At 38.0% G+C, this 16940-nt stretch overlaps 1 protein-coding gene and 1 non-coding gene across 2 annotated transcripts in view; one reads left to right on the top strand and one right to left on the bottom strand.

Annotated features, from left to right (window-relative positions):
• Positions 1-16940, bottom strand: part of CDK14 (cyclin dependent kinase 14) — a 615387-nt gene that overhangs the window by 470757 nt on the left and 127690 nt on the right. Inside the window, exon 3 of the mRNA XM_012811338.2 lies at positions 3694-3939. Coding sequence (XP_012666792.1) covers positions 3694-3939 — 246 coding nt within the window. The remainder of the gene's footprint in view (positions 1-3693; positions 3940-16940) is intronic.
• On the top strand, positions 2152-2215 carry LOC111721977. The gene has a single exon (XR_002770952.1). It is a non-coding gene; the product is annotated as a small nucleolar RNA SNORD36 (small nucleolar RNA).

The raw sequence follows: 16940 nt of genomic DNA, 5'->3' as shown, positions 1-16940 counted from the left end.
CCCCTGAGGTCACAGTACTCTTCATCCCTGCATTTCAGTCCTGGCTCCTAAAACATACAACGGCCAGTATATGAATAGCACATAGATATATGTAGTTGGCTAGATCTGGTATTTTAAAATGGTTTCTACCACTGCATTTCCACGAAACAATACTTTTCTCATTAAAACAGTGGCTGCAAGGCCATAATCACATTCTCCTTCCCTCTCAACTCTACTTTTGAAGCCCATTCAAGATAAGTAATACTTCTAAAAAAATAACAACAAAATAAAGGTACGACACTAATCCTGTGACTCTTAGGTAAAAGAACCCCTCCTTTGATATTTACCAGCCATCGTTACATCTTCTACACATCTTTAAGAATAATGCTTTCTCATACTCCCCATGGGTATGAAATGATCAAACCCATACGGTTATTGTAGAGGATGTAAAATGGTGTTACACAAGAAGTGTTTCTGCCTCCATTTTCTGCCCATTTGGGAATCCAGTGGAAATTAGTCTTTCCACGAAACACAAAGTGTAATAAAACACCTCTTCCTATCACAACAGGGGAGAGAACAGTAAGACAGCAGGCAGAAAGAACTCAGAAAAAAAAGAAAACAGAATATTATAGCACTCCACTAAAAGAGAAAAGAAACCATTTCCAGTTTTATAAGAAAAAAGCAAAGACATTTTTCCAGAACACACTGAAGGGAAGTAAAAACTCCTAAAATGAGAAGAAAGCATAGCAGTTCCCACACAAAGTAATATAAGTGCCTTAATTTAAAAAAAAAATGTCAACCCAAGGTGAGCCAGCAAAGGGTAAGCCCAATATGAAACTCAGGAAAAAGAATCTAAAGAAAGTTAACGATAAAATAAAAGAGACACAAAGTTTCCAGGTAAATTTGCTGGGTTGGACACACATATTTATCTTTCCCTCTCAACCAATCCATACTAAAATGATAATAAAATTACAAGCCATGAGAACAAGCAGAATGAGTAAGGAGAACACTACAGACAAAATACAAATACGGATTTGAAGATGGGAGATAAGTAGATGAGAGGTCATTGCCTAGGCTGGGTTAAAAAAAAAAAAAAAGGCTTGATGCCTAAATGACCACAGGTATAACCCAATAAGAAATAAGTCGATTCATATATCAGAATCCCCAAAACACTCAAAAATTAGAGACTGAGGTTCAAAGTGGGGCTAAAAACCAAATGACTAGTTGGAGTGGGTTCAAAAGGAGGTCCTTTCCCCTAAAGTCTTCCAGCCAGGTGTGTCCCCCTCCCCAGTCCCAGCAGAGGCTTATTCTCAGAAGAGGCTGAATCAGATAAGTCCACTAGAACTGGAACACTAGAAGTGGATAGCAGGATGAAGACACATACTGGACGAGAAGAGTCACAGGAAAGTCTGCATAGAGAACTGAAAGGCCCTCAGATTCTTCTTGATGGTTTCAAAATAGTGGAAGTTTAGTTTATTTTCCTAAAAAACAGATTGGTAAATCTGCTTTAGGAGAACTACTCAACTGAGAAAAAAGACATTTGAGAGGGTGCCTATGAAATGACCAGGTCTTCACCAGCAGTCCCTAAGCTGAAATCTACCAGCTGACAAAGGGACCAGGCAGAGGGAGCTTCCAGCCAACTTTTCAGTACCTAACTCATTATATGAATTGAGAGCCAACAGTTCTCTCCAACAGACATAACATAAAACCACCAAAATGCTCAACAGGCAAGACAGAGACCAAATAAACGAAAACAAGGAACTCAAAGTAAACTCAGAGATAATTTAGAGAGTATATAAAAGAAAAAAAAAATTTCCCAAAGCCACATTTAGTATCCTCAGAAACATACAAAGTAATATATTATTCAATAAAAAAGAACAGGATGATTTTTTTTTTTTAAAGAACATTCAAAAAATAAGAAAGAGCTTGTAGAAATAATTGTCAGCAAAATAAAAAATGCAATTGATGGGCTAAAAATTAAAGTCTTACAAATACCCACAAAGCAGAAAAAAGATTTTATCTACTAGGGGAAAGATAAGGGTATCAGAAGATCTAGAAGATCAATATAATAGTGCCAATATCCATCTAACAAAAATGTTTTTAAAGAGGATTAAAAGAAAAATAACAAAGCATTTTCTGAAACTGAAATTAATTTCAAAGTTGAAAAGATTCTGCCAATGATGGTTAAAAATTTCTTCACCTGAATAAACTATGTGGTCACTTTTATCTGAGGCAAAAGGAAAAAAGAAGAAAAAAAAAAAAAGAAAGAAAGAAAAGATTCACTGAGTATCAATATAAAAATCTACTCCAGCAATAAAAAGAAAGTCCTAGAAGTTTACACAAAGAAAAAAAAAAAGATAAAAAATAAATTGACAAACAGACTAGGGCTTTCAATAACAACATAGAAACTGAGAAAACAACAAAACCAGGTCTTCAAAATTCTAAGAAAAAATTATTTTGGAATCATATACCCATAAAGAATATTAACCAAGTAATCATTTATGAACAAAACCTTAGTCATATGTGCAAATCTTTCATCACCCTTTCTTAAGGAACTACTGGAGAATATGCTTCAATAAAACAATGAAATAATCAAAGAACAAGAAAGATATGTGACCCAGAGAATAAGTATTTAATGTGCAAAAAAAGAAAGAAAATAAAATTCACAAGAAAATACTGAAAGAAAGTGTTACAATCGTAGGCTTAAAGACGAAGCAATCTAGATTAATTCAGGACTATGGAGAATTTTAAGGGCAATCATTGGGGGAGGGGAACTGATAGATTATCTGATTCTGATTTGTTTTAGAGGAGTTTTATAGTTTTGCCACATAGTTCTAGGTTTCAATCTGTGATTAAAATTATATTAATTACAGTCATCATGGACGAATGAAGAGAAAGCAATCATAACTAGGAAAATTTTTAAATTGCACAAGGAAGGAAATTTCATCATAGTACTCTATGTGGCTTCACTATAAAAGTACTTACATTATCATACAATTATAAATATTTAAGCCAAAAAGTAGAAAAAATGTATTTAGGAATAGACAAGTAACACAGAAAATTCTCTACTGAAATATTCCTTTGTACACAGCAAACCACTAGTTACATCTGAAGTCCATGTCCCTCCACACTTATTTCTGAACGTTCTCTTTCCTCTGGCCCTGGTGACTCTGCCCTGCAGAGTTCTACTCCAACATTCCCTATTGGGCACCAGGCATTGTTCTGGAAAAGTACTTCAACTTGTCATTTGGAAACAGTCACAGTTGGAAAATTAGCCAACTACTCTCCCCTTGTCCTACTTGTATTATTGTAGGAATAATACAAGTGAACAAATTTTGGCATTTATTCTAATATGAAATTTTTTGTGAATTTACATATTTCAAAACCATGTGCATAGTAAAGTTCAATAACCTCTTCAAGGGTCTGAATAAAAGGATCTTTAAGTTCCTCTAATGAGAAACAGTTAAAAAACACGATTTTTCCAAAAATAAGTTGAATCATTTCATTCATTTGCTTACTAGGTGCTTATGAATAAGGAGTCCATATCTACTTTTCTTGCTCTCTCTCTCTTCTAAAACCTTAAACCACCCTGGGAGAGAATGCATAATAACGCACTGATAAAGACACTTGCTGCCTTCCAGCTCAGCACGTTATTATTATAAAAGAGGGATATTCCTTCTGTTCGCCCATGATAAACAAGAAGACTGAACTTACCGAGCTGGGGCTGGAGTGCCGCCTAACTTTAGGGGACTCTTTGCCAGCAGATGAGGTCTTAAAGTTAATACAAGCATTGTTCTCAGAATGCACCCTCTTTACTTGGTTAGTTGGCTTCTCAAATGGGTCAAAAGTGCTCTGTGTCCTCTGAACTCTGACTTTTTTATCCTCAGGAATTGTGTCCAAGGGTTTGATCACTGAGTCCATTCCCTGGCAGTTCCGTGTAGACATCTTTGTGACACATATCTGAAAAAGAAAAAAAAAGAAATTAAATTCGGAACTCTCCACTAAAACTTTAATATCACTAAACATGCTGACATATTTCTCTAGAAAACGTACCAATTTCAATTTCAGAAAGCCCCCAAATCCCACATTCTGAAAGCTAAATCAGTTTAAATCACAGTACAAAAAAATTCCTCCTAATCATTCTGCTTGTACGTGCTTAGAGCTCACACTAAAAAGTCTACTCCTAAAATAGGAGACTTCAGTCCTAGAGTGCTCGTATACAGGTTCGTGACCTGTGTCACATGTTACACCATCTGATTGCCAGTGGGCTATTTCTGATTCATTAAGAGGTTGGGTAACTTGCCTTAATGTTAAAGGAAACAAAACAAAACACACAAAAAAAAATAAAAAACAGTAGGGCTGAATCAGATGGGCACTTCAACTGGTCATCATGGAAGCAGCAAACACAGCTATAGAAGAAAAGGCATTATGTTGTTTAGAAGTTTTACACGGAAATATGTATGTTTAAAATCTGTCCGCATCTTGATTTTATCTCCAGATTGGAATGGAGCTAAGGTTAGAGATACTGAAGAACTAAGGACGATAGTGGTGATTTTTTAATTCCAAAGCTACTGGATAAAGAGGAATAGTACAGCAAAAGAAAAACACCGAAAAACACTCATTTCAAAATTTTCTTAACATCGCTCCACTAGACCTCCACTTCCTGCCCCTCCCTTCCCTTCTTCACTCATTTTCTTTCTGCAGGGCCTGCCCCACTCTCATTTATTTTAGTCTCTGCCTTTTGCTCCTTGTTTACTCCTTTATATTCTAACCCTTGCTCGCATTCTCCCTGTGCTCTAGAGAGAATATCCTTTGTTGTCCTTATTGAATAACTTTATGGCCTCTAGCTTGTCTGTAATACAAGGTAACTTTATTATTCTCTGTAAAGAAAAAGATAACTCTAAATAAAACTCTTTTCAGAATTTATTCTTATATAAAGTCTCCACAATCCTATACGCTATCAAAAAGCAGAAAAACAGAAGATGTTTATGAAAAAGCCTACATTATTATCGTAAATATATAAAGTTTTTGAGTACATATTTTTGATCTGTCATGGGCTGAATCTGTGGATGCAGAACCCACAAGACATGGAGAGCTCTGCAACCCTGTAATACTCACAGAATAATACCACATGGGGAATAAATACACCTGCACATATGGACAGAAATCAGTAGATATAGATATACACCCAGACACAGATATACATACAGGTATCTGCATTTGTGGATATGAGCCAGTGAAAAGCATAGAAGGAAACGCCATAAACTGTTAACTTCAGATACCTCCAGACATGTGGAAATGAATGAGTAAAGGGTGAGATTCACAATTTTTTGCGCACTCTATATTATGTGAATTAGATAATAAATATGCTGACTTGTGCAATTATTTTTAAAGCCACTGAAGTGGGAAATATATATAATCAAACTAAGCTCTCTCAAGTTTTTGAAACAAAAAAGCTTTTAATTAAATATTAAGCATACACTCTGTTCCAAGAGTGTGTCTCAATTACTAAGCACAGGCTGAATTCTAATTAAATCAAATAGGAAGAATATTATCCTCCATTTTAGCACACCACAAAATTACTAAAGATAATTTTTATGGCCTCAAGGCAGAATCCTCTACTTGTGATCAAAAAGGAACAATTTAGCATGAGCAGGTTAGATGCACACAATAGCACAATATTTTTAAGGGTTTTTCTGTTTTTTTCTTTTTCTTTTTTCTTTCTTTCTTTTTTTCTTTTTCAAAAAGACAGGGCCTACCTCTGTTACCCAGGCTAGAATGGAGTGATACAATCATAGTTCAATGCAGCCTCAAATTCCTGGGCTCAAACAGTCTTCCCACCTCAGCCTCCCAAGTAGCTGAAAGTACAAGGATGCACCACCATGCTCAGCTAGATTTTGTTTTTGTTGTTTTTTTTTGTAGAGATAAGGGTCTTACTATGTTGTTCAGGTTGATCCCAAACTCCTGGCCTCAAACAATCCTCCTGCCTTGGTCTCCCAAAGTGCTGAGATAACACACTTGAGTCACCACATCAGCTCTGCATTCTTCTTAGGATATAAAAGAAGTAGAAAAGAAATCACCCACATCATAAGGGAATTAAATTATAAACACAAGGGCCCCAGAAGTAAGCAAGCCCCAAGCACCAAAAATTTGAAGAAAAATACTTAAGGGCACATGAAAATCAAATTGCTTAAAACCAACAGAGAAAAAAACTAAAAACTGAAATACTTGATAACCAAATAATACAGAAAGGCAATTACAAAGCATCTTGAACTAAATTAAAATAATATTAATAATATACAATATGAAAGTGGTGAGATACAGCTAAGGTAGTACTTTAGTCGCAAGAAAATTTATAATACTAATTGCACACAGAAAAGAAGAAAAGTCTCAGCTTCCACCTTAAAATACTAAAAAAGAAGAGCAAACAAAACCTAAAAAGAGACTAAAAGACTAAAATAATAAATAAATATCAGAGTGGAAATAAAAAAAAAATAAAGAAAACCAATAAAACTAAATGTTAGTTTTCAGAAGCTATTAAAAGGAAAGAGAGCCCTAGCCAGACTGATAAGGAAAAAAAATCTGAAAATAAACACTGCCAATGGGAATGGGAGCACTGACATTACTATATGTTTCCTACAAATTTTAGGAACAAAGTTATTCCAATAAATTCAACCAATTAGATGAAACAATCAAATTCCTTGAAAAAAAAAAATTCACTCATCCAAGCTTACTCAAGAAGAAATAAATGAGCTGAATAGGCCTGTATCTATTAAAGAAACTGAGTTTGTGGTCACAAACCTTACCACAAATACAATGCCAGAGCCAGATGGCACCACTGGTGGAAGTAAACCAAACATTTAAGGAAGAAATAGCATGAATTCTACAGAAACATCTCTAAAATATTGATGATGAGGAAATACTCCCCAACAGAATCTATGAAGCCGGCATCATTCCAACACAAAAACCACACAAAAAACATTACAAAGAAATTTCATGTTTTCTCTCAAAGAAATAGATGCCAAAAATTATTTGAATTTTTAATTTTTATTGAATTTTTAAGTTGAATTCAGTAATATGCAAAAAAGATAATAAATTGTGACAATGTATAAGGTGACCAGATTTTAACATTGGTAAAGTGGGACACAATTGATGGGGGGCGGGGCGGGGGCAGGGCAGAGCAGGGCCTGACAACAATGCAAACTTTGATAAGCAGTTCTTGATAATCACTTCTCAACAATTATTTGTTGTTATTACAGTTTAACATTATAAAATTAACAAAAGTAATATAAAACTCATATCCTGGCAAAACAGCCACATGGCAGCCAAAAACCATATATTCCCTTATTGTTCTCCCACCTGTTCATGCATTCTTTCCAAAAATCGAGACTTTTTTAAAATGCTTCAGGACACAGGACAAATTGTTAAAAATCGGGACTGTCCCGCCAAAAGCGGGATGTCTGGTCACCCTAACAATGTAGTATTTATCCCCAAAATGCAAGGTTGGCTTAACATCCACAAATGTGTAATTCACCACTTTAATAGATACACAATTGTGTTTCCCAGTGAAACCCCTTCTTGGTATTCACCCTCTCGAGTGTGGGCTGCATGTGCTGACTTGTTCCAATAACAAGAATATGGCAGAAATCATGGGATATCACTTCTGAGAAAAAAATTAAAAGACTGTTGCTCCTATAGTGGTGCTCTGTCCCTCACGACTGCTCTTTCCTAGATCACTAGCCATGGGAAAAGCCAGCTGCCCCCTTGTGAGGCCTCCCATATGTAGAGAGGCACATGTGTAGAAGGACTAAGCCCTGCAGACAGCCAGGAGCCAGGCCTTCACGGCCAACAAGAGCAAGACCCAGCCTACAGCTTGAGACCCCAGCATCTGATTAGAAAGCCACAGAATTTGTAAGAGAAAATGTAGTTTCTTGTTTTAAAATGTTAAGTTATGGGGTAATTTGTCACGCAGCAATAGATACACACAGATTTTTTTTTTAATCATATGAGCATCTCAATAGATTCAGAAAAAGCATTTGACAAATTCCATTCATGATTTAAAACTCTCAATAAACTAAAAACAGAACAAAACTTCTCAACTTGATAAAGGGCATTTAAAAAAAATTTGACAGTCAACATCATATTTACTTTTTTTTTTTTTTTTTTGCAGATTTTTGGCCAAGGCTGGGTTTGAACCCACCACCTCTGGCATATGGAGCTGGCACCCTACTCCTTTAAGCCACAGGTGCCACCCTCAACATCATATTTAATAAAAACAGGAGTAAGTCAAGGATGTCACTTTCACCACTTTGAGTCAGCATTGTAAGTTCTACACAATGCAATAAAGCAAGAAAAATAAAGTCATCCGCATGAAAAGAACAGATTCTATTCACAGAATACATGGCCATCGATGCACAAATCAAATGAAATCTAGTTTTTTTTTTAAAGCCACTGGAATTATGATTTCTTTTATCAACAGTGCAAGATACCAGAACAATATACAAAAATCATTTGTGTTTCTAAATGCTAGCAACAATCAGAAATATGAATTTTTAAAAACACTACCTAGAATATCAAACAATATAAAATGTTTAGTAATAAATACAACAAAATGTGTATAAGAACTGTACACAGAAAACTATAAAACATGCTGAGAGAATCTAAAACTAAGAGGGGGCACAAAAGAGAAGGATTCATGAGTCTTAAAATCGACTGTGACATGCACAGGAAGAAACTAATCTCTGTGTTTCGGCCATAAAATAGTAGTTGTTTCTTATTTAACTTAAAAAGATATATATATATATATATATACACACACATATGTAGATCAAGCAAGGTAATAAATGTATATAAAATGATAAAAGTAGACGTTTATTTGATGTATGAATAAGAGGAAAATGGTAGCTCTTTAGGACTCTGACCTCATCCGTGCAAAGTCAGCACCAAGGCACATAAACCTCACAAAAGTATCAGGTTCTGCCAACCTGAATGTGCAGCTAATTTTGATACTACATTCAGGGTCTTTGAATCACATTAGTAAAAAAGACATTATTACATAGGAAACTCTATTTTTTCCCTAATTTAAAATATGTGGAGAAAATTTACAATGAAGCATAACTTTGTAGTGTATAGATACCAGAACAAACATGAAAGAAAAAAATTATCAAGAGTGAAATAACAATATCACTTCAACATATCAGTCGAGGAAAGAAAAGCAGTAAGGACACCATCAAAGCTAAAAGAATAAAGTTAATCCTTAACTAGTTCATAAAATCATATAAACTCATATTAAGCCTTTCATTTCCTGCCTTTCATGCTACCAGTTCTGGCAAAACAAAGATTCACAAAGTCATCTGTTGGCTTTAGGAGAGAGAGGAACTACAACTAAAAATTTTGTTAGTTCTCTGGGTCCGTAAAATTTAATCAAAAGAAATTGTTACAGAATTAATTAGAGGCCTGTCTCCATTTTTATGCCTTAAGGGCCTTATGTCAATATGTCTTGAGTCAGGCAGGCTCTGTTTTCACAGATCTGACAACAGCACCCTTGATAAAAGTACAAATCCGGGGAGGCTGCGCACCTGTGGAAAACCAACTTGTCTACAGCATTCTACCGTCATGACACAAGAATGGCAGCCTCGCCCCAATTGTTAAAGAGGAAAAATCATTAAACAAAATTTCTAAACCTAAATATTTCCCACAAACATTCTCAAACACTTCATGTTTATCCTGCTTGCCATCTACTAGCAAATGACAACATACAAGCAGAAAACAAGCAACATATGACAGACTTCTTAAAAACAGGATTTTTCTAGGGACACATTCCTATGACTGTTATATTAGTACATCCAAAAACATATTCCTGGCTAGGCAGTTTCTACTTCAGGTATTAATTTTAAAATACATCAATATTCCACAGCAGTTTGCAGAGTATCTTGTATTCCAGGCACCTCTACCAGCAGAATACATTTGAGACTCAATATCTTCTTACCTAGTTCCATGCAAACAAGGATGCTGTCTGTGTTATCATACCCTTTACCTACAGAGCTTCAATCAGTGCCTGGCTCTCAGTAAGATTCAAGGAGGTTTTAATGAATCAATAAATCAGTTTTAAGAGACTCTTTAAATAACTACTCTTCATATTTTGCTGCCAAAAAAGCTGAAGCTCTGTGACATTTGTTACCTGAAAGCTATGTTAAAAAATTTTTTGAAACAAATAATATGTGTATATGCATAAAGTGCTATATCAAAAAGATTTTTTATTTTTTATTTTCTTTTTTTGTTTGAGACAGAGCCTCAAGCTGTCTCCCTGGGTAGAGTGCCATGGCATCACAGCTCACAGCAACCTCCAACTCCTGGGCTCAAGTGAGTCTCCTGCCTCAGCCTCCCAAGTAGCTGGGACCACAGGTGCCCACCACAACGCTTGGCTAATTTTTTTTTGCTTGCAGCTGGCATTGTTGTTTGACTGGCACGGGCTGGATTCACACCCGCCACCTTAGGTGTATGCAGCTGGCGCCTTAGCCACTTGAGCCACAGGTGCCGAGCCAACAAGATTTTTGAACTGTAAGCTCATTGTGAAATCCTAAAATGATACCTAGTTCCCTTGCCTTCCCCTATGATGAGCTATCTATCCTATAAGGTCATATGGCAAATGGGAGCTTACCAGGAGTGGGCTATCCAGGTGAGCCCTTCAAAAGCAGAGCATTTTCCAAACTAGTGGCAAGAGAAAGTCAGAGCAACCTGATCTAGCTAGTCTGAAAAAAAGCAAATGTTCATGCTATGAACTGTCTCCATACAGGGACCACACGGCACAGAATTGCTGGGCTCAGCGCCTATAGCTCAACCGGCTACGGCGCCAGCCACGTACACCTAAGGTGGCGGGTTCGAATCCCCAGCCCGGACCCGCCAAACAACAATGACGGCTGCAACCAAAAAATAGCCGGGCGTTGTGGCGGGCGCCTGTGGTCCCAGCTACTTGGGAGGTGGAGGCAGGAGACTCGCTGGAGCCCAGGAATTGGAGGTTGCTGTGAGCTGTAATGCCACGGCACTCTACCCAGGGGGACAGCTTGAGGCTCTGTCTCAAAAAAAAAAAAAAAAAAAAAAAAAAGAGCTGAGAGTGGTCTCGGCCTGACACCTGTACAAAAATAGAGGCCACTGCTGGATAAGCACAAGACAATGAGTTCTTCCCACATTAGGGAGCTTGTCAGAGGACCCTCAGGCTCAGAAGAGAACTGCAACCTCAGTCAACCTCTTAACCTTTGCGTGAAGTGACATCTTAGGCAAAGAAAGCAGGTGCGCCAAGCCCAAACTCCTAGCCTACAGAAACTGTGGGATAGTAAGCCAGTAAGTGTGTGGAAATGTGTGATACTGCAATAGAAAATGAATATACTCATTTTACTGAAATTGCTTGAAGTACTCTGACATTTGAACAGAATGTTCTTAGAAACACTGTTGCAGATACCACTTTCCAAATGTGCTACACTCTATCAGATCCAGGAGAAAATAAGCAATGATTCTCCTGTCTAGTATGAATATATGAACATACAAAATCTGACAACTAAGTTCACAGTCAGCCTAGAAAAAGTGCGACATACCTCACTGCTGAATACCACCACAGTCACCTCGAAGTACTACCCTTGACCATCTGATGACCAAGGTGATATTCGGCAGTAAGGTATGCAGCACTTTCTCCAGGATGAGTTTGAAAACTTAACTGTCACACCTCATACAGTGAGGCCTTTCTGCACAGTGTCACTCCATTAATATTAGAAGCTTGGGCGGCAGGTTCAAACCCGGCCCGGACAAACTGAAACAAAAAATAGCCAGGCATTGTGGCCGGTGCCTGTAGTTCCAGCTACTCAGGAGGCTGAAGCAAGAAAATCACCTAAGCCCAAGAGTTGGAGGTTGCTGTGAGCTACGACACCATGGCACTCTACCAAGGGTGATAAAGTGAGACTGCCTCAAAAAAAAAAAAAAATTAGAAGCTTATTAATAAGTGTTCCACATAAAGTTTATGCACAATTTATGCTGAGTCTGCATTTCACACGGGTTTGGGTGAACACTACTGGTGTCACTGCCTGCTTTGTGCACACACCTTCATCCAGGAAAGTAACTTCCACTTGAGTTTTCCACACAGGGCAAAGTAGCCACTCTGGAAGAACTTCAAGTTTCCAATATTTGGGACAAACTACTTAAATGTGATCTGGCCATCTCTCTTAACCGCAAGTACAACAGAAAGCAGAATCCAACCTCTTCATAAAGACAGGGGGAGTCAGCCTTGCTGACCTCACAACCTTGGAGGACAGTGCACCCTGCAAACCCTGAGCAGAAAAATGAAAAGTTGATCGAAAGAAGGAACTGGGCAAGGTGAAGTAAGAACATACTTATTCCCTGCAGAAAGCTGTAATTTCTGGCAGTTTTAAAAATAAAATTATTGGAGTACCCAGGGTGCATGAAGATAAAAGTGAAGAGTCTGGATCCCAGCAGCGAAAGAGAGAACTCAGGGACAGATTGCATCCTGGGAACACCTAGGTCTTCAGCTGAAGGCTTTCATCAACCCGTCAGCAATCTAAATTAATACTTCCCCTCCCCAGATAGAGTTTGTCTTTCTGCCTACAACAAAATGCTTATGGTCAGTGCAGAAGAAGGTCTTAGTAAAAAGAAATAACCTCCCATATTAGAAAAAAATGAACAGAAGAGTGCTATATCACATTGAAAAAAAATCAGTAAAAACACAATCCTCAAAAAGGCAGATTTTTCCAACCACCAAGTGGTAGCCCTTTTATCCACTACTAACTTTCATGTGTACCTCAAGTGCCCAGGTTTTGGCCTATGTTCCAATTCTCTACTAAAAAAAAAGAAGAAGAAAATAAAAAATCCTGGCCATTACCAGAAAACTAAGATTGTTTCAAAAAGATCCTTTCAAAAATGTCATGACAATGCTAGAAGAACAAAGAAATTTGCCTTAAGGGGCGCCCACTGGACAAACTGTCATTATTTATTTAAGCACCAAAAGGAAAAATAAAATATGGTTAAGTGAAATGAGTTGTTGAAAGACCAAGAATTCATCATAATTTCAAAAAAGAAGTTACTGCAGTTATAATAGAAAAGGATAAATGTAACTGGATATGGTTGGGTTTAATACATAGAATTGTTTGAGTTAGCCAAGCAAGGATAAAAAAAAGTAGGAGCTGTACTAAGAATAGAATCGGCTGATCACACAGCCTATGGGGAGAGAGGGTCCCGGTGGCCTGCGTATCAGAAAGAGGAGTAATACGGCACGTTCCCAGGACAACAGGCCAGGTGGATATAAAGCAACCACAGGCTACAGGTAGGTGATGGGGCCTAACCAATGTTCTACAAAGTAATCTGTAGGGGAAACTGAGCCCTGATCTTTAGCAAAAGGCTGGCTTCTTACAAAGAAAACTTATATTAAGCAATGAGAAAGGCAATTTTTTAAAATAAGTTAAAGAGTAATAATATAAATGAAATTTAACATTTAAAGAGAGAGCTCAGCTTGACTGCCAACCTGTGCCTCACACAGGAATCACTGATTTGGAAAAAGCAACCAAGACCCCATCTGTCAACAACTCAGATACAATAACCTTGGATGTTCTGAGAGGCAATGTTTTACATCTGGACTTAAAAAAATTATAAAACCCCAAGAAGAAGATACAAAAAATATTATTAATGAACTTTCTGGAAGGAATCTAAATAAGCAGATCTGTAACATGAGGAAAGTACAAAGAGAAATATAGAAGTACCAATGAAATTAATTAAACCTGCAGTGTTAGTGTTTTAAAAGAGCATTAAGCATAGTAATTTGTGATAATTATATTTGTGTGTGTTTTCTTTGTTTAAAAGTGTGTAAAATAGGCTCAGAGCCCATAGCACAGTGGTTACGGTACCAGCCACATACACCGAAGTTGGCAAGTTCCAGCCCTGCCCAGGCCAGCTAAACAACAATGACAACTGCAACAATAAATAGCAGGGTATTGTGACAAGCACTTGTAGTCCTAGCTACTTGGGAAGCCAGCTAAACAACTGCAACAAAAGAAATAGCCGGGCACTGTGGCAGGCACCTATAATCCCAGCTACTTGGAAGGCTGAGGCAAGAAAACCGCTTAAGCCCAAGAGTTTGAGATTGCTGTGAGCTCTGACACCACAGCACTCTACCAAGGGTGACAGTGAGACTCTGTCTCAAAAAAAAAAAAGTATGTGAAATATGTTAACAATATTAGTATATAAAATTAGGGAATTTAATTAAATCAGGGAATCAGTGCTTAAATAGAAAGAGACAAATTGGTTTTCAAAATTACATTTATTAGCTATATATATTCGTAAGAATGTGGGCACTTGGCCAAACACAAGGCCACAAGCTGTCAATGTTCTAGGCACAGGAGACCCTCTGACCTTCCCACACCATCAGTTTCCACTGTCCTTTATACATACTCTGCTAGCGCCTTTGGCCTGGAAAAACCTTCCTCCCACACCAAACCACATCTCCAAAATTAGCTTTACCCAGAAGCCCTTGATTAAATCCCGCCCACTCAGACCAATCCTTTATAAGGAATTCACCTCGGCTGACTGTGCGTTTAGTCTTCTCCAGTATTTCGAATGCTTTGGATTATAATTATTCCTTTTGTAATTTCAACAGCCTGACTGTCTCCTCCACAGGACAAGGATAGCGTCTTACACCTATATTCAGTTTAAAGACCCCAAGGGTACCTTTCTCTTCAAATCTACTCTTGAAAGGCCTAGTAAAGGTTTGCTAACTCCTGGAAAATAAGGAACTTCCACAACTTAAGAGTGGTTTTCTCAAATCACAGGACCAGAAGAAAACAAGTCTGGCACCTCTCCGCCCAAGGCCACTCACAGTAGACAGCTGTGCTCTCAGTACTGGGTGAAAACAAGGCATTACAATATTAATAGAAATAAATAATATGTTTTCTCTATGAATGCATTTTTTCACACATTTTGTTCCATTTAGAAACTGAAATGCCAAAAATCACGTAAGCAGGGATTCTCACAGTGTTTGAAAGCAGATAGAAGAAATCATCACAAATACCAAAATACACTCCTATTATTTTAATTTTTCCAGCAAATTCACCAGAACCTAGAATTTCAAACTAGCTTAAGAGATGCTCATCTCAATCGACTAGTTTGGTCCACACATTATTAACAAGGGGTATGTTCATTTGTTGGCAGACTCAAAGCTCAGTAAAAACGGCTGGAAATTCAAACAGTGTTAGAGGGTCCACAAGTCACACTCTGACCTGCGATTTTAGCTTAGAACTGTGTAAAATCCAAATGAGTGTCCACTGAACTCACAGCAGTGGGTGCGAAAGAGCACAACTTAATTCAGGTAAGGTTGGCATTCATTCGGGCTGAAAATTGTCCCTTTGAATCAACCATTTTCTGGTGATTGGCATTTTACTGAGTTCAGAGTGAGGTCTTTTCCACTCCTTCACTCCTCGCTCTCAGCTGAAGGCAGACTCTGGAAAAGAATTGGTTTCAGAGTCCAGGCTGACCCATAGCAAATATGCGTCCGGAGTCAGGCAGTCATCTTTTGATATTCATGAAAGGAATACACATCATAGGTCCCAAAGCAAAACTGTGAAATAAGAAAAATCTCGACAGCCTTTTACATGTGTTTTCCCCTTGTCTGTGACCCCATGAGAGCCTGACGGCTTCCTCTTACTCAGTATCCTCTCTCAAAATCTGCTCACAATAAAAAATCACCATCACTAACAAGTTTTGAGTACTTATATCAGAGTGTGACCTCTCCCAGAATTATCTGAACTGTAAACAACATAGAACAAAAACTCCCTCCCTTGTAAAACTACTTTCCACTATCAGGGGATAGATGGGCAAATTATTTTTGGTGGAAGGGGGAAGTACAAAGAAATTTCTAATGCCGCTGGAATCATAACCCACAGGACCTGCCTTCGTCTATAACTTAAATCTGCAATATCTAAGTATGTTTTTCTCTCTTTGGTTGCTGTCTTCTGTATTCTTTTCTCCCCAATAGTCAGCGTGATGGTGTGTGTATAGATGTGGAGACGGCAGTAAGAATGCCTATATGGAGCACAGACATGGCATGTTTTATCTGTGCGTGTGTGTGTGTGTGTGTGTGAAGTCTGACAGCTACGTTTGGGATTCCTTACCACCTCATTGCTGACTATCACTACAGTCAACTCTGAAGTAACCCCCTTGGGAAGCTACACACTGACACCAAGGTCCAGTCCACCCTTCAAAGCAACTGTGGAACTTTTTTTTCTGGAATGATGTTCGAAGCTGTTATCTTAAGAAGGTCTGACAATTAAGTTCACATGTGGGCCCATGTGCCCACACTGGCAACACTGTACATCCAACTTGGTCCAGTTTCATCACCTTAGTGTATCAATCAGTGCCTCACGACGGTGTTTGTGTCAACGCGTGACAGTGTCTTGCTGAGAGGTATTCATTATTGTTGCTGCCTATTTCTGTGTACCGTACAATGGTCATTCCAGAAAAAGAGTCCCAAAACTGCTTCGAAGGGTGGACGAGACACTGGATAGGTGCACAGCTTCTCGGGGGATACTTCAAAGGTGACGACACTGATAGTCAGCAGTGAGGTGCGTAGTACTTTTTCTATGATGAATTCGCAAATTTAATTGTCAGCCCTCATACGCATGAATGTGTTTTTGCTGACAGCTCTGTTCTATCAGAACCAAGATCTTGCCTAAGATCACCTTCAGAACATTAGCTCATATACATGCAAACCCGCTACCCACATAAATCAGGACTAAGTAACTCAGAACACGCCACTTAAACTCTCTGCACCTCAGTTCTTCTTGTCCGTAAAATGTGACAGCTGAACTAAACAACTCTTCAGATCTTTACAGCTCTGGTATTCTATTATGAACTGTAGGCAGCAGTTTATAGCTGGTAAATGATTTTAAATAGATCAACTAGTAAGGCCA

Source organism: Otolemur garnettii, unplaced genomic scaffold (assembly GCF_000181295.1).
Source record: "Otolemur garnettii isolate 467f Iridium unplaced genomic scaffold, OtoGar3 scaffold00005, whole genome shotgun sequence".
Taxonomy (NCBI): Eukaryota; Metazoa; Chordata; class Mammalia; order Primates; family Galagidae; genus Otolemur; species Otolemur garnettii.
The sequence above is the reverse complement of the archived record's forward strand: the minus strand, read 5'-3'. Positions and strand labels throughout refer to the sequence as shown.